Source organism: Mauremys reevesii, linkage group 6, assembly GCF_016161935.1.
Source record: "Mauremys reevesii isolate NIE-2019 linkage group 6, ASM1616193v1, whole genome shotgun sequence".
NCBI lineage: Eukaryota > Metazoa > Chordata > Testudines > Geoemydidae > Mauremys > Mauremys reevesii.
This window is the reverse complement of record NC_052628.1, coordinates 101282742-101305127: the sequence shown is the minus strand read 5'-3', so window position 1 is coordinate 101305127 and position 22386 is coordinate 101282742. Positions and strand designations below refer to the sequence as shown.

The window sequence follows — 22386 nt, the reverse complement described above, 5'->3', positions numbered from 1 at the left end:
CCTCTTGGGCAGTATACTGTACTAGGCCTGGTTACTAGATTGAAGATTTGTATTGGGAGATATCAGAAATGCCAGTTAATAGAGCCTTCCAGTTGATAAAGTGCTGGATAACACCGCTTTTACTGTATTATTTGAGACAGACTCAATCTATTTAACACAAGAATGCTAACACGCATACAAAGTTGGAATTGGATCTTCATTATTTCTATTGAGACAACTCCTTAAAAACTTTGTAAGGATTTAAGTGAGGACTTTATCAACCTTGACAGATTTGAACCAATGACTTAAAGGTGAAAATACTCTATGCAATAGCCTGCTTATTCTAATACTGATTCCCTAAGCACCCAGTATTCTATTTTAGGACCTGCTCCTCTTTCCATTGAAATATATGGCAAACTCTCACTAACTTCAAATGAGACAGATCAGGCCCTTATTTAGTATTCCTTTTAAAGAAGTAGTGATAGGACTAAAATTGTTACTTTTTCCGCTTCATGTTTCAAAGTAATAGGTAGAATTTATTTGGTATTTTTCTTTCATGCTGGATTATCACCATTCCCTTGCCCTTAACTCAGAATTACTGGAATGAGCCCTCATATCTCAGAAGTAACCCAACCAAATCAACAAGTGACTCAGAAGAACATCTGTGAAGAGTCACAATTGGTCTGTCCTATGACTTGGAGATGTCACTGAGAATGCTAGACCAGTCCAATGAAATCCTTTTGATTAATATATCTTCCAGGAAAGGAGAACATCATCAACCAGTTTGCATTCCACATAAATCAAATGTTAGAATAAACCATGAAAAATGGATTAGTGGGAAGAAGTCAAAGGTGAATGAGAACTAAACCGATAATATAGCTATGACATTTATCATATTATTCCAGTAGTTTGTGTATGTATTTACACACCGTGATTGCTCCTAAAAACTTCCTAAGTTTGCCTTTGACTAGTTTATATTACTGTGATATTATCTCTAGTATTTAATATTCCTCAAGTTTTCCCTATGTTATGAATACTAATGTTATCTACTTACCAAAGACAAATAGCTTTTAGGGTACTGTGAATGTGTGTATTTTACACATTATGTATATAATAGCAAAATGATTTTTCAGAACAATTTCAAGACATACTGCCACTCATTTATAACTGGAATCTCACTCAATAAGGCTGTTCTTGACAGTCAAAAATTGAGTTGGCTCAACATTATTGAAAAATCCATTTCAGTGCTACAATACTGCCAGCTAACTTGCCCTTAAACATGTCTGTGTTTTAAGGAACATTTAGAATGTTTTTCAATCATGTAAAGCTAACTCATTTGAGCTTAACCCAATTTTTGCTCATTAAAAGATGGCCATAATGCAGACATTTTGCTTCTGTTTTAATCAGACTAGATTTTCTGCTGGGAAGTAGGTTAAGACATGGGAAATTAAGATCACTTTTGAAATGTAGAAGAGGTAGGACCAAGTAGACTAGACCATTCCTGACATGTGTTTGTCTAATCTAGTCATAAAAACCTCCAATGATGGGGATTTCACAACCTCTTTTGGTAACCTATTCCAGTCCTTACCTATCCTTATAGTTAGTGTTTTCTCATATCTAACATAAATCTCCCTGGCTTCAGATTAAGCTGGTTACTACTTATACTTGGCCTGACATGGAGAACAAACTGATCACTGTCCTCTTTTTATAAAAGCCCTTAACATATTTAAAGATTACCAGGTCTTCTCTGAGTATTCTTTTCTCAAAACTATACATGCCCAGTTTTTTTAACCTTTCATCATAGGTTACATTTGCTAAACCTTTTATTATTTTTGTTGCTCTCTTTGGGACTATCCAATTTGTCAACATCTTTTTTTAAAGTGTGGCACCCAAAACTGGACATAATACTCTAGCTGAGACCTCACCAGTACTGAATAGTGTAGAACAACTACCTCCTGTGTCTTACATATGACACAGTGACTAATACACCCTCTTTTCGTTTTGAAGTGCTTGCTCATGTCCATTCCATGCTAGGTGTGTGCACACTATGTGCATCCCCTCAGTGATATCTGTAGGACTGGTTCTAGTGCCCTCTGGAGCCGCATGTATATGCACTGGTATAAGGGGTGCTGCCAGCCCCGCTCCCTCTTAGTTCCTTCTGACCGCCCATGATGGTTGCCTGGAACAATCCTTCTTGCTCTTGCAAGGCTTCTTTCCCATTTTGGACTTTTCTGTCATATATTGTATAGTCATTGTAGTTCTCAATGTAAGTGTATATAGTAGTGTAAATAGGTGTCCCTGTCATCAAGGGACTTTCACCCCAGGGGCTGGGCATGCCCCAGTCCGTGGGCTTCAAGCCGTGTACCTCCTGCAGAAAGCCAGTGCCAGTGAGTGACCTGCACGCTAGCTGTATAACTGCCTCAGGGAAACTCATGTTAAAGAGACATGCCAGATCCGCAGCGCTTCAGACCGCGCACTCAAAAGGAGAGAGACATTCGTCTGGAGGCCTTACTCATGGAGGCAGCCCTCAGACCAGTCTCAGTGCCAAGTGCTTTGTCTTCCATGCGAAGTGTTCCACTGGTACCATGCTCTGCTCAACACCGTTCTCCATCCCTAGTGCTAAGGAAGAAGTATATGGCAGACTCCTCCTTCTCTGCCCGCCACCTCAAGAGGGCAGAGAAGTACTATGTCCCAGCCAGGGGGTTTGAGTACCTTTACTCATACCCTCCCACCGGGGGTCCCTGATAGTGTTGACACCGAATGAACAGGACAGATGGGGGCAGTCGAGTGCTACCCCCAAAAATAAAGAGTCCAAGAGACTGGACTTACTCAGACACAAGTTTTATTCGACTGGCAGCCTCCAGTTGTGTATCTCCAACCAGCATGCTCTGCTGGGAAGGTATGATTTTAATCTGTGGGACTCATTGCCTAAATTTAAGGATTCCCTGCTGCAGGAGTCAAGGCAGGAATTCACAGCCATCCTAGAGGAGGGCAAGGCAGTGGCCATGACCTCCCTCCAGGCAGCCCTGGATACAGCTGATTCGGCAGTCAGGACTATGGCACCAGCAGTCACTGTGAGGCGCTGTGCGTGGCTCCACTTATCAGGTCTCCCTCACAAAGTGCAGCAGTCCGTCCAGGACCTCTTCTTCGAGGGTACCTTGCTGTTCTCCAAGCTTCATGGCCTCAAGGACTCGAGGGCCACCCTTCACTCCTCAGACTTTTTACACCTCCTGCCTCAAGGAATCATTTTAGGCCCCAGCAGCCTCCCAGGTTCACTGCACCTCCCAGGCAGGAGCCCTACAAGAGAAAGGGAAAGGCTTATAAGTGTTGCCAACCCCTACCTCGGGTCGGCAACTTTTCAGAAGTGGTGTGCTGAGTCTTCGTTTATTCACTCTAATTTAAGGTTTCGCGTGCCAGTAATACATTTTAACGTTTTTAGAAGGTCTGTTTCTATGTCTATAATATATAACTAAACTATTATATGTAAAGTAAATAAGGTTTTTTAAATGTTTAAGAAGCTTCATTTAAAATTAAATTAAAATGCAGAGCCCCCAGGACCAGTGGCCAGGACCCAGGCAGTGTGAGTGCCACTGAAAATCAGCTCACATGCCGCCTTTGGCACGTGTGCCATAGGTTGCCTACCCCTTCCCTACTTTCTACCTCATCCTCCCAGTTGGGCTCACATAGATATCCCAGCAGGGCCAGGCAGGCTTTTTGAGGGTATGCCTAAGGACAGAATATCAGTCTTGATGCCAGATCCACCCCCCGCCTTTTGTTTTGGACCTCCTGTTGCCCTTCAGCTCAGCATGGCCATATGTAGCATTGGACTGGTGGGTACTCAGCACTGTAACAGTCAGTTACACCCTCCAATTTTCATCGATCCTTTACTCTCATCTCCATTCCCCATTCATCTTCAGGGACTCTTCTCACAAGCAGCTTCTCATCCAGGAGGTACAAACCTTCCTCTGGGTGGGAGCCATAGAGGAGGTTCCTCAAGAGGGAATGGGTTTTACTCTTAATATTTCCTAATCTCGAAGGCCAAAGGGGGGGGTCTACGGCCCATCCAGGACCTGCATAACCTAAACAAATATCTATAGAAACTTGAGGTTCTGCGTGGTCTCCCTGGCCTTCATTATTCCCTTCCCAGATCCAGGAGACTGATATGCTGCCCTCAATTTAAAGGACACTTATTTCCACATCTCCATCTTCCACAATCACAGGAGATTTCTCATGTTTGCGGTGTCTCACTGCCACTTCCAATTCACTGCACTTCCCTTTGGTCTGTCGGCAGCCCCATGAGCTGATCAAAGGTTGCTTGCAGGCTCAGGTCCAGCACAGCATTGGTACAGTAAGGGCCACCTTTCAGGCACTTGGTCTGTTGATAAATGTGAAGAAGTCAACTCTGGTCCAGGTTCAGAGGATAGAATTCACTGGGGCAGTGCTCGACTCAACTCAGGCCAAGGCCTACCTACTGGAGACCAGATTCTGAGGATCACGATTCTCCAGGATCACGACCCATCCACTAACAACTGCTTGGGTCTGCCTCAAAATGTTGGGTCATATGGCACATGTACATAGGGCTGTATGCAAGGCTATGTCTCAGACCCCTAGAGGCGTGGCTGGCGTCAGTCTACTCCCCAAGCAGACGCCGTTTGAGCTCAACACTCACGATTCCACCTCGGGTCCTCGCTTTGCTGACCTGGTGGAGAGACCCAGGATCCGTAATGAAAGGGGTGCCCTTTGCTGCCCCTCACCCATTGGTAATCATAGTCTTGGATGCGTCAGATCTGGGGAGCCACCTTCAACAGACTCAGGGCCTTTGGTCCCAGGAAGAACTCTCCCTGCATATAAACATCAGGGAACTCAGTACGGTACAGTTGGCTTGCCAGGTGTTCCTTCCCCAGATCTCAGGCAAGGTGACAGCATTGCATCAATGTTTCAGCCCCTCCCTGCTTGTTGATGTAAATCTTCAGTCCTGTGCCAGGAGGCTCTGGCTATTCTGGGCCTCTCTCACACTCTCTTGTTGGAGCTCCTGTTGTTTGTATGAATAATTAAATATTGATTGGGCCAGAGAGCAAAAGAGAGAGTGACTCTATAGCCTAGTGGTTAAGGTGCTTGCTTTGAGGATGAATAAAGTGCTTTCCCACATGTAGGATAGCAGAGTTAAACTTTGATTTCTGTTAACAACTTCTTATAAAAAAGTTTCCTAACTACAAAGAACCTAAGCTGTGTAGGAACAAAATTATGCACAGATCTTCTAACTCAACCTACGTGCTGCCCGAGAGATTTTTCTCCTATGCTATTAGTTACTTTGCTGTTTCCACCAGCAAATTACTGTTCATGCTCAGCTTAGGGGAAAAAACAGCTAGATTCAAGTACCTTCCTCTGAGGAATCTGATGGAAACTCAGCTTATGTATGAGATTTTTGGTGGGCTACAGATGAATGAACATGATTGTCTGGTGAATGAGCATAAGAATACCTAAACATCTAAACTAATTAGATCAAATGACTGCTTATTAAATGTAAACAAAATGGAGTTCAGTTTTTAAAAGTTGGTGTGTTCCTTTGTTCTTGAAACTGAAAACTCAGCATCTTTGTAAAACTACATGCAGGCATAATAGTGTGTTTTTGGTTTTTTTTATCTTACTTTCTTTTTATCATATTTAGCCTTAACTTTCTAAAAATTGAAATTGTCCACAGCAACATTTCAAGATAAATGCAGTATCAGGCTTGGAAATTTTCTTATTTTTGTAAACATTAAGACCCAGGGAACAAAATAAGGGCTATAGTGTGGATTAAGTGAAATATCTCAAGGCTGTGCTTTTCTGATAACTGAACCTGAAGTGACCTTTCTCAGACACAATTACAGAGCTGTATGTTTTTCCTTTAATTTCATCAGGGGTTTAATTAGTATACAAATAAAACTTCCCTTATCTTCCTTTCTACCTAATTGGCTTGTCTTAGCTTATATATGAAATATGTGAAAGTGGGCTGTAATTAGGGTGACCGTGTTAACCTTTTTTTCTCAAATGTACTGTTGCCTAAAGGCCTCCAGGCCTAGAAACAGCGCTTGGATTATTGCTTTGCAATCACTATGGCTGTCCCATAGGTTTTCTCATGAGCAGAAGGGCTTTGGGTGCTGCAGGTTCCCACTGCTTAACGGGATCTTCATTCTTCTCCCCACTAAATGTTTATTGATTATCTCACTGTTCCACACTCAGCCTCCAACAACTTAATATCAGGTGACAGTCAGGAGAGTTCTCCAAGTAATTAGAGTTGAGCATTGGGGGAACAATTAGGAGCAGAGTTATTAAACTTGATTTATCCTATTCTCTCCTGAACAGTTTCTTGGCTATCTGAACATCACACTTTCACAATCTACCCTGGTTGAGAAATTACTGGCTAACCTGCTGCTTATCATTGTTGCCTTGCTGCCTTGAGGCACACCCTCTTGGTTTCAGTCACTCAGCTGGAAATATTAGAGTCCATAAAGTTTATCAAGGGTTTTAATTAGATCAATCTGAGGAAAGGGGGGAAAAAAGGCTTAGCAGCCCTTCCTTTAAAGCAGTATAAATGGTGTTCAAACAGTTTAAAAGGTTTGACTTTAAGCCACAGTGGCAAGGAATTTCAAACATAAGGCTGAAACTTTTGTCTTTAAATCACTCATTGTGCCTAAGCGTGGGAGCTTTTGTGGCAAATACAATTGGTGAATGTTTGAAGACCTCTGAAAATTGTTCCCCAACTGTTTAAAATAATATAGCATCAGTGCATTAAGAGCTTTCATTTTGCCATGTTCAATTTTCACATTGTCACCAGCTAGCAAAGATTGTACATGATTGTAACACCTGTCGCAGGTCAGGACTAGCTCCACCTTTGTCCCTCTTATGGTCTCTTCTGAGTGCACCCCTTGAGCCTTCACCTCTCCCAGTAAGAATCCTGCCACTCTCCACTAAGGCCTGGTCTAAACTATGGGGTTAGGTCTAATTTAGCCACATTAGGTCGATTAAAAAGAAATGTGTCCACACAACTAACCCCGTTCCGTTGACCTAAAGGGCTCTTAAAATCGACTTCTGTACTCCTCCCTGGCGAGGGAAGTAGTGCTAAAATCAACTTTGCTGGGTCGAGTTTGGGGTAGTGAGGATGCAAATCGACAGTATTGGCCTTCAGGAGCTATCCTAGAGTGTGCCATTGTGACTGCTCTGGACAGCACTTTGAATTCCGATGAACTAGCCAGGTACACAGGAAAAGCTCCGGGAACTTTTGAATTTAATTTCCTGTTTGGTCAGCGTGGCAAACTCAGCAGCACAGGTGATCATGCAGTCCCCCCAGAATCGTTGAGCGTAGAATGTTTCTACGCTCCCCCTATCATCTCTGTCCCAGATTAGAAGGCAAAAAAACCCCGCACTTGTGATGACATGTTTTCCAAGCTCATGCAGTCCTCCCGCATTGATAGGGCACAGCTTAATGCATGGAGGCATTCAGTGGCAGAGGCCAGGAAAGGACATGATGAAGCATCTGTTCGGGGAGCAAACGGACATGATGATGAAGCATCTGTTGGAGCTGCAGGAAAGCCAGCCAGACCACAGACCCCCGCTGCATCTACTGTATAACCGCCTACCTGCATCCCCATGTCCCATAGCCTCCTCACCCAGATGCCTAAGAACACCGGTGGGGGGAGGGAGATGCTCCAGGCACCCAGCCACTCCACTGCAGAGGATGGCCAAAGCAAAAGAAGGCTGTTATTCAAACAATTTGATTGTGGCTACAATAAGCAATGTGGCCTTGTCCTTCCCTTCTCCCTCACCCCACCCGGGCTACCTTGTCCGTTATCTCATTTTTTAAAACTAATAAAGAAAGAATGCATGGTTTCCAAATAATAGTTACTTTATTTCGAAGGGGGGAGTGTGATTGGCTTGCAGGGAATTAAAATAAAGGGGGTGAGTTTGCATCAAGGAGAAACGCACACAATTGTCACACCGAAGCCTGGCCAGTCATGAAACTGGTTTTCAAAGCCTCTCTGATGTGAGCACGCCTTGCTGTGCTCTTCTAATCGCCCTCGTGTCTGGCGCAAAACGATTGTCTGCCGTTGCTTTCACGGAAGGAGAGGCCACTGACGAAATGTACCCCAACTACCCGCCACAATGTTTTTTGTCCTATCAGGCATTGGGAGCTTAACCCATAATTCCAATGGGCGGCGGAGACTGCGGAAACTGTGGGATAGCTACCCACAGTGCACCACTCCGTAAGTCGATGGTAGGCATGGTAGTGAGGACGCACTCCTCCGACTTAATGCACTTAGTGTGGACATACGCAATTGACTGTATAAAATCGATCTTTAAAAATTGACTTCTATAAAATCGACCTAATTTCATAGTGTAGACATACCCTTAGACTGGACCCAAGGCTACGGTACCCTGTGTATCAGCTGTGATTACTCAGCAGGTTTAACTGGGTTTGGCTACTTGCAGTTCTTCCCTTTGGGAGCTGTGACCAGCAGTGAATACATTTACCCAAAACAGCCTTTTTAAAACAAAATCTTGTTTAATCTTAACAGTAGGAGCCCAGCATAACAAGACAGAAGGATTTTTAAAACAATAAAACAGTCTATGTGCATATATCTTATCTAAAGACTGAAGCCTATCTTACCTAAAACACCCTAACCTCTGAACTCTGGGGGGTCAGACTGCTCCCCAACAGTGTCGTTCTCTGCTTCGCCTTTAACTATCTAACATTGTCACAAGAGAGTCAGTGTCGTTAAACACCTCTGAGGCTTTTCAACCTTCTCCACCCCCTCACAAAGGCTGAGCCCTCCTGTGGAAAACATGCCTAACAAGCCCTGTAGGGGGCTGAGGGTATGACATCACTGGAAAGAAAAACCTGCAGCACCAAGGTCACTTAACTCAAACTCAAATTACTGAGCTAAAAATAGCAGTGTAGACATTCCCACTTAGGTTGGAGTACTCCCTACTCTTATAAAGAATTCCCTGGGATTTTTAATAACCACATGTGATCTGAGCTTGGAATCTAGATCTTATGAAAAAGAGGGCTTCTCTGGCAATGCAATACATTTTGGCTCAATACTGAAACATTGGCTTGGTAGTACTGACTTTGAGAGAAGGTTTCATAAAACAGTGTAGCGGGATTCTACAGTACCTAGGCATTGACAAAATTAAATGGATTTGGTGTGACATTTTAGTTTTAAATGCTGAATTTTATTTCTTTTGCAGATGGACATTATTTCAATATAGTTTTATATTCTTTAATTTCCTTTTTCTGGGACAATTGTGTCTGGCTGTATTTAGAAAGATATAAGTGCTATTGACTTTTAGCAAGCCTGAGATATCTTCAGATTAGTTATATTCTCAGTGCCCTGTAAATGTTTACCAGACTTTTGTGTATACTTAACACACAGTCATAGTATGTTTATGAATGCATGTTCGTGGCACTCCACATTCAATATTATGGGTACAGAATATAAACTACACAGAACATTCTTAATACGAAGTTACAAAATACACTTAGAAGCCCTTTTGAAAAGTTTGCAAGGTATGGATCATTATTATCAAATGTTTAGTTAAAATTATATTTGAAAGATAAATATTATACATCTGTAGTAGCAATTTTTAAAACCTCTTTATCTCGGCCAATATACATGATTCCTTTTTTTAATTTCAAAAGGGATTAGTCCATAATGGAGGCAAAAGTTATAAAACATTTCTTTTTCAAATGTCTGATTACCTTCCAGAAATTCAAAAATAGAACTCTAGAGCAATACATTTGTCTGTCTATTTATTTATTTATTGATTGATTGCTCAGGAAGATATTCTTCTAACTTGAAGATCAAACAATTTGACGAAGCGGATTTTCTTTTTTAGGAGAAGCAGAATCTTACTATTTACAGGCATCAGAAGATCTAGGTTCTGCTCCCAGCTCTGCTACAGATTTGCTATGTCACCTTTGGCAAAAACCTTAACCTCTCTGATCATCAGCTTCCCATCTGTAAGATGGAAGTTGCCTACTTTCCAACATGTCTGGGGCCTGATTTGTCAGAGGTGCTGAGTGTCCCCAGTTCCCACTAACTTGAGCTGGAATTGTGGGTTCTCAGTGACTCTGAAAAGCAGACCCTTAACTCATTAAAGTTTCTAGAACATTGAAATCCTCAGACAGAAGTAACTATAGAAATGTAATTTACTATACAAATATAAAAACTCCTGGCTCCAGATGTGAGAATATATCCCCTAAATTTGCAAAGCCCGCATGCAAGGACTTAGCCCTGCAACTGCACAGCTAAATCCCACTACATTGTTTTGAAAATTTTATGGTAAATTTTCTATTTAACATAAAAGTAAACTTATAGCCAACTCCTTTTTAAATTATATTTTACATACTGAAGAGACAAAATAGATGGTCATAAGCAAAAATACAGAAAAAATATATTGCCAGATTATGAACATGTTACTAACACTCCTGTTTGTAACATTAAAGATCCCTCCAAACAAAAGGGAGAAGGAGAATTGGAGCAATGAATTGAAAGATGTTATGATCATTATATTACATTATAGCAGAAACAGTGAAAAAACCTTGACTGAAGTTTTGCTAGTCAGGTTTCTTATTGTTCAGCTTACAGTGTTATTTGACATTTATTGAATTAATCTGAATTAATTTTAAACACTAAGCTTTAATGCTAAGTATGAGATTGTTGGGTATACATTAGGGAACAGAAACATGCAAAATATATTGGAGATCAGAAAAGTCATAAAATAGTTGATGTACTATAATGTGATGTGTTAGACATAACTTGCTGTGTAGTTAACACTGATTTTGCCCATAAGAAAAACTGTTGGTTGGTTCTTTATTTTTATATTGGACTCTCTCCTTTCTGTTGATATCTGTAAGGTGGGTAGTATTGCTCAGTATTTAAATGAACAATACCTTGCATTTTTCTTTTTCTTTTATCTGTAAGTTGCTTTATTGTGAAGTATTTTTACTTAATATTTATTTGGGGTATTTAAAAATATATGATATTCCTAATATTTTCATGTGCCCAGAATATGGTTTTTAAGTATTGTACCTGTAGCATCAGTCTTCCATTCAGCAGATCATTTTGACTGTTTATAAAACATTTATAAATGTATGATGCACTAAAAAAATTAGATTTCTGTAGTGTTAGTAAATAAATAATACTTTTGGTAGAAAAATAGTAAAACCTTGGTTTGTAATGGCCCAAATCTACTTCACAGTCAGTCTGTATTTCTCTTTGTTTAATAGCCTATGGCATAAATTGAAGTTAATTATCAGGGCTGACAAGTAACTCTGCTTTCTGTCTGCTGGCAGAGTCTCTCCGAGGCAAAGATGGAGCTGAGAAGAAAAGATCAATCTCTGCGTCAGCTCAATAGACATCTTACCCAGCTGGAGCAGGACAAGCGTCGACTGGAAGAGAGCATCCACGATGCAGAGAGTGCCCTCCGCATGGCAGCAAAGTGAGCACTGGGACCTTAGGGAGATCACTTAAAACAGACAAAAGATCAATTCTTACTTTCATGCACAGGGTTTTAGCCCTAGATAAAGCAGTGGTAGAAAACAAAAGTACAGTGCTCTCGCTCTTTGAAATTCAGTGATATATCCTCTAAAAAGAAAACTTAGTTCAGTCTACTAAGTGTATATTTTATATAATAATCCCAGACAAGTGCTCCACTATCTGTGTCCTGTAATAGTGTGAGCATTTTTGTTTGCCTGTTACAAGTTGGAGAATGTATCTTCTTCTTCAAGTAGTGTCCCTATGGGTGCTCCACTTCAGTGCATGTGCACCCCTGCACCGTTGATTGGAGATTTTCAGTAGGAGTGCCCATTTGGCCTGTGAATGTGCCCTATACATCCTCATGCCCCGTACTGAGGATATACAGAACTGCTTGGGCGACCTACCCTCAGTTCCTTCTCTACTGCGTTTGGCCTGAGGTAAAATGTTGAGCATGCTCCCTTACTCAAGCCTAGCTCCTAGTGTAGTTAGTGTTAGTTTAGCTTATTAGTAGTTTGTTAGGGTCATTATTTTCCCTTCTTGTTCATTTTTCCCTGATTGAGGGGTTATTCTAGACTTCTGTTCTGGAGTATGCCATGATCCTGAGGCTTTAAAAGGTGTCTTTCCTGTTGGGAAGCTACGCCCATCAATGGTGGACGTTCTCAGTATCGCCACTGTTTAGGAGACACTCATGTCCCCATATGTGTAAGAGCTGCCCTTCCTTTAAAAGCAGATCTCGAAAAAACAGGAGATCAAATTTGCATTACTGATGATGGAGAAAGCCCTAAGACTGGCTTCCGACCCAGGCTCTGAGAACCCCTCTGTAAACAAGCTGTCGAGTTCTGCTAATGCCCTGTCCACTTCAAGATCCCGGTCATCAAGAGTCTTGAGAGATACAAGTGCTGCTTCCCCATCCACCTCCAGGTCTTGGTCATTGAAGGCCTCAGGAGAGGCAGCTTCTGTATCAGTGCCTGTGGTAAAGAGATAATCACACTCTGAGTCTTGGGGTACTGACAAGAAAAGTAGGTGTACTAGATCTAAGAAATCCCAGTCACTGTGTCAGAAGAAGGCTCTGGAGACCTCAGGTCCAAGAGAGAGTTCCACTGAGGCTCTGAGTGGCTCCAGCACTGTCAGAGTATCTAAAATGTCCTCTACAACCCATACTTTGAAAAAAGATTTGGTACTTTGGTCGTAAAGGTTCTGCCTCAAACCGGTCTGTGACATTGGACCCTGCTGTATCCCTGGTACCTACCTATACTATCATCTCTTATCTCTGCATTGATACCAACAGAGTCAGACCTTGGACATTCTCATATTGAGCGGTCAGTATCTGTGGCACCAGTGCTGAATCTGGCCTTCACAGGATCTCATCTAACTCCAGTCTATGTACTTCCAGTACTGCATGAGTTTAGACACTCAAAAGACCACCTTGTCTCCAATGAGCCAGAATCCCCGTTACTTTATTTTGGGGGTTAAAAGGTCGGGAGGAATCTAAGAATAATACTTTCTGGATTGTTTAAAAACATTTATAATATGAAATTGTTGATAAGATATTTGGATTGGCAGAAAATTAACCTGTCTTTACTAAAACCTCTGTTTTACTAAGGCTTAATTTTTCCTTCTTTTAATAGAGATAAAGAATTAATTGCCAGTCATATGAAATCTGTGGAAGCCACCCTACAGAAGGTGATGTATTTAGCACTTTCATCTCAGTTGCATTTGTATTTCAAGTCATACCAATTGTATCCAATTGGAATTATTTATTTTCAAGAAGGCTGATGGTGGGAGTGGTTATTCATAATTTTAATTAAAGTATCAAAAGATCTCCCCCTTCAACTTCTTTCACCTCCAGAAAGCATTCAGATCAGCAAGCCAAACGTTGTAATATTGTAGTCGACTGGTATGTTCCTTTTATTTTTTTTTAATATGAAAGTTGTTACAAACCCTTCCCCCTGAGTACTCTTTAGGCTTGCTAAAGTAAATTAGGATGCTACTGATCATCCCAAAGTATGTGTAATTGCTCTTGAATGATCAGTGTATTCACTGAGTGAGGCAGAGGTCATTCAACAGGGGCCCATATCAAGTGGTCATAAAGCGTTTGACTTCTCATGCTCTACTTTAATCCTTGGTAATAATTAAATAGAATTAGAAAAATGGGTAAACTCTGATGCACACTCTAAAACATCATAGTGATTTTAAACCATTTTTTAAACTGAATAGCAATCTAAAATTGACCCTTTGGCTTGTATTATTTTGCTGCATTGCAGTGTCATCTTGAATACCAGCAAGACTGAATATATGAAGTGTATCTCATTTTTTAAAATTACAAATGCCATTGACATTTTCTAGGTGTTTTTCCTTACGACCCAGTGAAAATCAGATATATTTCTACTATCTTATGATGTTAGTTTTCCACGTCACAAATTGTAAATCCCAAGCAGCAATGTACACACATTTTTTAAATTTTTATTTTTTGTAACAACATTCAAAAGCTGCTGTTTACTTATTTTTCACTTAAAATAAATTACTCTCTCCATAGAGAATTGCCTCTGAATATCTCCAGTGTTGGGAGTTTGTTTCTGCACCACAAGTCCCAAAATCTAGGAAGCGTGCAATGTTCCCATTCTTTCACTGTTCCAAATGTTTAGTGCAGGGTGACATAAGTGATCGCATATGCCTTCAGTACTTTTCCTGATGCTATAGAAAACAGGTCTTGGAAACATGGCTTCCCATTCAGGAGAGAAGTAGCAGTAGGTAGCAGTACCTTTTCTTATTTCTTTCCTGTTAAGTTAGTTATAGTTGTATACAACTTAGCGGGCAGGACACTGTGCTTTGCACCACAGGAGAACAAGAAGTCAAACTTCTGCTGCTGCTTGACCTCCTAAATTCCTAATTATCAAGTAGTAATAGGTTTCTTCCCCTTCTGGGCCACCTGCCTGATAGAGTAGAAAGAAATCATGTGTGTCCTAATGAAGATTGAGAATGAGTGAGAACATTACCAGTTTACGATGTAGCGGTCACAGCAGCAAATCATAGTAATGGCTGTAAATAATTCATAATTTAAGTCCTTTGGCCTGTTCCAGAAAACCCAAGCCAAAGTATTGGACCTATCTCTGGAAATCTGTGAAATGTAGTAGCCCTCATCACTTGTGGTGTCTGAACACCTCACAAACATTAATAAATCTATCTGTACAGCATACCCATGAGGTGTATAAATGTTTATCCCCATTTTGCAGATGAAGAAATGAGGAAGACAGAATACAAATCGAGCTACAGAAGCAAGCAGTCCTTTTATTCCTACTATTATCAGGGCACTCAAAAGGGCGTTCTTCTACAAGTAGAGGAAGAATGTGGAATAGCACTAGGGAGAGGTGGTCTCTCTTCTCTACACATTTCCATCCATCTTTCCTACAGGGAATGATCTGGGTTTTCAGACCTGGTTTCTCTGTTCAGTACACCAGTACGCCATTATCTTACCTCTTGATCAAGCAGGACCTTCTGAGCCAGGGAGATACTAATTGTTTCCAGACACCCACCTATGCAACAGCTGCAGATCCATGCATCAAAAAAATTTTTTTTTTGAACATGTAGAACGCCATATCTGTAGAAAACCATGTATCTATGGGCTTGTTTACACTTCACTAGCAGCATCGATCCTCTGATAAGAACCGCTAAATCAACCGCCAATCACTCTCCCGTTGACCCTGTACTCACCTGATCGAGAAGAGTAAGGGGAGTCGATGGGAGAGTGTCTCCCAGATACGTTGCGTAGCATGGATCCTGTGGTAAGTAAATCTAAGCTATGTCGATTTGAGTTACGCTATTCACGTAACTCAAATTGCATAGCTTAGATTGACTTTTCTCTTTAATGTAGACAAGGCTTCAGACACCAAGCTTTTCTGCAAGGTGGAGTAGGTGTGGACTTGAGGCCAGTAATGTTGATTTAAGCATGCATGGTTCAGCCATCAAGTGTTCAGTATTCAGGCTCCAAATTGTCACTAATTGATCACTCACAAAAGTCGAACTCATAGGTCTAATTTCTGGATGAGCGAGCTTATTTTTCTCAAATGGGAACTCTTAATAGTTCTGTAGGCACTAATTGAACTTATATCTAATTATTAGGGTTGCCAGGTGCCGGTTTTCAACCGGAATACCCAGTCGAAAAGGGACCCTGGTGGCTCTGGTCAGCATTGCTGACTGGGTTGTTAAAAGTTCGGTCGGTGGTGCAGCGGGGAAAAGGCAGGCTCCCTACCTGACTCCACGTGGCTCCCCAGAAGTAGCAACATGTCTCTCTCGGCTCCTAGGTGGAGGCATGGCATGGGGGGTTCCATGTGCTGCCCCCACCCCAAGTGCTGGCTCCGCAGCTCCTATTGGCCGGGAACCATAGCCAATGGGAGCTGCGGGGGCGGTACCTGCGAGCAGAGGCATCATGCACCGCACAGAGCCTCCTTGCTGTGCCTCTGCCTCTGTGCCGAGGGACATAGTACCTCTTCTGGGGAGCTGCCTGAGGTGAGCGCTGCCCAGAGTCCGAACTCCAAACCTCCTCCTGCATCCCAAACCCCCTGCCCCAGTCCTGAGCTCCCTTCCACACTCAAACTCCCTCCAGGAGCCTGCACCCCGCACCCTCTCCCACACTCTGAACCATTCGTCCCCAGCCTGGAACCCACACTCCCATCCAGAGCCATCACCCCCACCACACCCCTGCCCCAGCCCAGACCCCCCTCCCGCAACCTGAACCCTTGGAGCCTGCACCCCCTGCCGGAGCCCTCAGCTCCTCCCTCGCCCTAACCCCCTGCCCCAGCCCAGTGAAAATGATCATGCAAGTGAGGGTGGAACAGAGGAGGGGGAATGGCGTGAGCAGGGGATGGGGCAGGGGTGGAGCCTTGGGGAAGCGTGTGGGGTAAGGGTGTTCGGTTTTGTGTACTTAGAAAGTTGGCAACCCTACTAATTATACGCACAGATCCCTATGTTAAGAGAAGATTATTATGATTGGAAAGTCAAGCACTCAAAAGTTAGAAAACAACAGAATTAAGGTTACATTTTGGCCCCCCTGTGTATAAGCATTATGACAGTCTTTGTTTACATTGTCACACATTATTTTTCACAGGATTTCTGCCTCTATCAGTATGCAGTTTTGCATTACCCTCATTGTTCACTGTGTGGCCCCATATCTTATTTTCTGCACAGTATTCAATCCCTGCTCTGAAGATAGAATTATAAATTTCCTTATGGGCTTTTCTGTGGCACTCACCAAAATAGTTTATAAAAAAAACATTAATTCATTATTACAATGCTCCCCTAAGGTGAGGGGGCAGTAGTAGTATCCCCATTTTACAGATGAGGAGCTGAGGCACAGAAAGTAAAGTTAAAAGTTTCCACTAATTTTGGATGCCCAATCTGAGACACCTAGGACCTGATTTTTTCAGGGCTTAGCATTATACAGCACTTCATATGTTCAAAGCGTAGCTCCTATATGACTCCATTTACAGCTGTGAATACTCAGCAAATCAGACCCAAATGTATCAAGTTGGTTGCAGAACTCATGGTATCATAGTCCATATAACAGTGAGGAGGGGGCTCTGTTGAAGTGATATACTCTGAATGATTACTTAGGTTTTAGATGTTAAGAACCTTTGTCATTTTTGCTGTCAACACATTTGAAAATTCTGCTTACAGATTTTTTTGGTTCCTTCTGAACTATTAACTAGATAAATCTACCTTTTAAAAAAAATCTAAAATTGTATAATCAGGCCCCCTGGCCGCCTCCTTCAGGTTAGAAGGTATCTTTGGAGGCTCTGGATAAGGCTGCTTTTATTAGGTTAGTGTTTGGTCTGAGTGCAGTTGTCTGTTCATCCTCCCAGTGGAAGGTAAATTATTTGGAGGGTAGAGAAATGGGTTAGAGTTTTATGAGCTCTGAGGTGAGCAAATTTCAGTTTTGTGGACTGGTTTCTTTGTGTGGATTATGGTTGGTTGGCTACTGTTTGTGTTTGTGTTGGTTTGCATTTTTAATTATTTGTCAAGGGCACCGTGAGCCTGAGGTAGCTGTTCTTTTATGTTTCATATGTTGAAATGATTATTTTTATTTATACTGGATAGCAGCTATCTTGCACAGTCAATTGGAAAATTAGAGCAGAACCATCATTGTTTAATGTAAAATATTCATGACATATTATACTGTTTACCTTTTTAATTACATAAAAAAGCTTTCAGTCCAAAATGAGGACTGATTCTTTTTGACTGGAGTGTCACAACAAAGTGGAAGATCCAGAGAATTTACACTAAAGTCAATGTTACCATCTCTCATAAGTTTACCATGCGACTCCTGATATTTGCTGTTTTTCTTTAAACTCCCACTTGTGGACTGGAAATAAGTGAGTTACATGATAATCTTGGGTTTCGTTTAATAAAAAAAGGCAATATTTTTAGCCCTCATGGATGTGGAAAAAAGTTTGAAAACATGGTCTGAGTGTACCCCAAACATATGAAAAGCAGAAAGCAAATAAAAGGAAGCTATTTTTTAAAATCTCGTGATTTTAAGCCAATCACATGACTTTGAGACCTTACTCATAATTTTTGAATGCTTGGGATTGGAAATACTGTAAGCCATTCCATACTGGGAACAAAATAGCATTAACCACAACTGTATTTACAGTGGTCATCTATACCAGGGCTCAATTAACCCATTTTTCATTTAAATACATAAACTATAGAAAAAAAGGGACTAGCACAGTTTTTAAAGAAAAATCTTTAACTGCACTGATCAGCAAAATTCTCCTAGAACTCTAATTTCAACTTCAATTCTTTGTTGTAAATATTAAAATACCAGAGTGAAGTGTACGCTACAATAATCAAGTTTTTCATAGGTTATACTTAGGACTAGCTCTTCTCTTCAAATGTAATTGTTCATACTTTTCTTGACAAAAACTTTTTTAAGAAGTTTGTTTAAAAATCTAACAGTATATTAAAAATTGTATTATAAAAAACTTGAAAAATTCTCAAACATCATAAATATGTGAACATAATTATGCATGCTGTATTTATGTTGACAAACCATATTTCATTAATACTTTATATATTTCCTAGTAATAGTAATATATTTGTTTATCACATTACCGCACATGCTAAATCTGTTCTTTTTTCTGACTAGCTTTATAAACACAGTTACTTGTGAATTACCAGTTATAATCATATAGCCAGCCAAAGCCATAGCTGAGCTTCAACTCTTCTGAAATCCTCAGCCTTGATTTCACATTTCCTCTCAACATGACTGTTGTAGCTCCCTTGTCTGAGGCTTCCGTAAATCCCAGCTCTCCACACTTCTTCATATGCGCAATCCTGCCATGGCAAATCATCCCAATGAGTCCATTCATGGCCATAAAATTGTTTACACTCCCTTTATACTCTTAACTGTTTTAACCCAGATGCATCTTGTAAGTTGGTGGTGTTCTGACCCTCATCCAACACCACTCGCTATTGGCAGCGTAGGCTCAAAAACTTGCCCTCTTCCTGATGTTTATCTTTGTTAATGAATTAACACAAAATAAACAACTCATGCTCAAGCCCAGACCCTACGTTTCTCTGCCTAGAGAAGCCACTCCTTTAGTCCTGATGGGTTAATGAGCTGCACCTGTCACAGTGAGTTAGCAGAAATCATTTAGCATCTCCCAGCAAGGTTCCAACACCTGTGAACCGAGTAACCCAGCTGCCCTTCCTAAAGTGTCATGTTGAGAACAGTTCAGAGATCAAACACGGGTCACCAGTGCGAACAAGGGAACACAGGGAGTTAGTTGTAAGCAACTCATTCATATATACAGAGCAGTTCACAGGTTTAATAAAGTTCTGCTTGTTCAACTTAACCTGCATTCAGCTTCACCCTGTGCTAATGAAACTCTCAGGAACAATTCTCCTCCCACCCCAAAATCCCTTTCTGCGTTACATTTTCAGTTCATAATCACATTCATACAAATTTCTTCTTAACACAGTCACGCTCAAGTGCCATGTGTAAGAACCAAAGGCAGAGCTGTCTCCAGGATTTTTGCTGCCCCAAGTGTGTGTGGGGGGGGAGGCGTGATTGGTGGCAGCTCCACTATGCCACTTTCTTCTTTGACAGCAATTCAGCTGCAGGTCCTTCCCTCTGAGAGGGACCGAGGGAGCTGCCACCGAATTGCCGCTGAAGAGCCCGACGTGCCGCTCCTTCCCCTGGGCCGCTCCAGGCACCTGCTTGCTGAGCTGGTGCCTGGAGCCGGCCCTGACCAAAGGACCAGTGTTGGAATCCCCTGCTCTATACCCATCAACTATCTTTTTTCAAATCTCTCTTGAAAACATCTCTCCTCACCTGGTCCTTTACTCCTAATTTCAATTTCTCTTTGCTGGTTTTTAATTTTAACTTTAACTGTATTATTTATTTTTATAATGCATTTGGGGGTTACAATTTGTCTGAAAGAATGGTAAAAAAAATAAAAATATAGCAGCTATTCTGTACAACTGGTCTGCATCTTTGTGTATATGGAAAGTAGATTATTTTAGATTATTAACAGGATATTTTTTCTTCTCATTCCTTACATTTGTGGTTTAGTGTGTAAAAGTGTACTGTTGTCTAAAGATTAAAGGTCTATAGATGAGAACTTACAGAGAAGACTAAATGACAAATTTATTGGCTTACTGGGCTGTTTCACATGAGCGTAACTGAGAACAAGATTTGATCCTTTGGTTGTAATAATTAAAAAAAAAAAAAAAAGAGTCACTGTGAAAGTTGGGAGGCTTGAATTAACCCTTTTTTGTTTTTCTCCTCAGAAAATCAATGTAACTATGTGTGTGTAGGGGTGAGATTTTACTATATGTTTTAATGCTAAATTATTTTTTTGAATATAGAACAGTGGTTCCCAAACTTGTTCCGCTGCTTGTGCAGGGAAAGCCCCTGGCGGGCTGGGCCAGTCTGTTTACCTGCCGTGTCTGCAGGTTCGGCCAATCGCGGCTCCCAGTGGCTGTGGTTCGCTGCTCCAGGCCAATGAGAGCTGCTGGAAGTGGCACGGGCCTTGGGACGTACTGGCTGCCGCTTCCAGCAGCTCTCATTGGCCTGGAGCAGCGAACTGCGGCCACTGGGAGCCGTGATTGGCCGAACCTGTGGACGGGGCAGGTAAACAGACTGGCCCGGCCCGCCAGGGGCTTTCCCTGCACAAGCGGTGGAACAAGTTGGGGAACCACTGATAGAGAAAACCGGGATAGAAGGAGTTGAGGTGGGACTGTGGATAGCTTTAAGAATTACTAATGTGATAGCAAGTCTTGCACCCTCAATGCTAGGCTGCTACCTCAAGTGTAGTCTATAGTGAAAAATTCATTTACTTTATGGCGGTTGTTTTATGGCCTGTAAGAAATCAGTTTACAGCAAGGTTTCAATCCAGCTTCCAGTGTCCATTTCTCTAACACCCATTGCAAGTGACAGTCACTGGTATTGTCTGGGTATACCAAAAGAAGGACAGGAGACACTTGATATGGATTTTAATCAGGCCACAACTTTATTATATAGATACCTGAGACTACCTGGCAGATAAAGTGTACAGTGCAGGCAGAATCCACGTTTATTCAAATCATTACCTGGGGCTTTCACCATCCCCCCTTCATTTTCCATCCAGATCCCCCCAGCCAACCCATGGCTTGGACCTTATTATCCACCCCCCTCATAGGAGAGTTAAGGTGGGCTGTGAGAATGGGGGGTGGGGTTGGCTCCCTGCTGTACCAATCATAGGAGTCCTCAACCCCCTCCCTCATTCTGTTCCTTTATCCAGCACCTTCTTTTAAGTCCTTTACCAGGCCATTTACCTGGTCATTGGATGCCTTCCGTATGGAGTACCTGCACTGGACATCAGCCACAAGGAGGTGCCAGCAATTTGCTTGGCTGCCTCCTCACCCACCCAGTTGGGTTCCCAAACATCTCCCAATGGCCTCTTGTATAGCAGCCCCAATAGGTGAAGCCCCATTCTCCAGAAAGATCCCATTGTCCCTTGTGCCATGCCAGGATCGTCAAGGGGCACCAGCAGCTGGGTTGTCATGGACCAGGTACCGCAACAACTGCCTTCTGCAATGGGAAGTATAGGTGACCAGCTCTCTGGATCCTTAAATTGAAAGAACTCATTAAAAAACAACTTCTTGCATAGCTCAGCTGTGTGCCTGAAGCCAAGAATCTCCATGCCACCGACTACATCATATGCCGAGGTTCCATAGAGCCAGCGGTATCTGCTCGGGTTCGTTGTTAGCTCCTGGTGCAAGCTCATGAAATCTGGCAAACTGGAAATGAGACAAGGCGTCTGCTGTGCGTGGAACAAAGGGGCTTCCCATGCCCAGGGCTTGCACCTTTATATAGCCCTCAGACCTCACATTACTGGGGGGCGAGTCAGCGCTGCAAAGCTGACCACTGTTCACCTTTTGCAGCAGTCTCTGACCTTATTCCCCCAGCCATAAAGCACAGCTGCCCTCCTTTGGCAAGCCCAGACAACGTTTGCCCCGCTTCAGATGCGGTGCAGTCAGTCTCAACAGTTAGACCAAAGATTGACTGGGCCAGAAAGCAAAGGCCAAAATTTCCAAACTTGAGTGCCTACAGCTAGGGTCCCTAATCTATATTTGGCCTCTAAATAAAAGTGGCCTGATGTTCAGAAGAGCTTGAGCACACCATCTTCCTCTGACTTAAATGAAATCCATGGTGCTTAGCACATTTGGAAATCAGCCACATTATTTAGAAGTCTAAGTATTGATTTTAGGTGTCTAATTTTAGGAATTCAAGTTTCAAAATTTTTGCCTTAACTAACTTCACCCCCCGGAAGGTAGTTATTTCTGGACAGGGTTGAGAGACACTGGCAGGAAAATGTGGGGAAATAGGAACTGTGGGTGCAGTGTC

The 22386-nt window shown here is 42.1% G+C and overlaps 1 protein-coding gene across 7 annotated transcripts in view; it reads left to right on the top strand.

The window, feature by feature from the left end:
- CCDC171 (coiled-coil domain containing 171) overlaps positions 1-22386 on the top strand; it is a 202746-nt gene that overhangs the window by 115460 nt on the left and 64900 nt on the right. For all 7 annotated transcript variants that reach the window (XM_039544117.1, XM_039544120.1, XM_039544116.1 and 4 more), the window contains 2 exons: positions 11315-11460; positions 13127-13181. In XM_039544117.1, coding sequence (XP_039400051.1) covers positions 11315-11460; positions 13127-13181 — 201 coding nt within the window. The remainder of the gene's footprint in view (positions 1-11314; positions 11461-13126; positions 13182-22386) is intronic.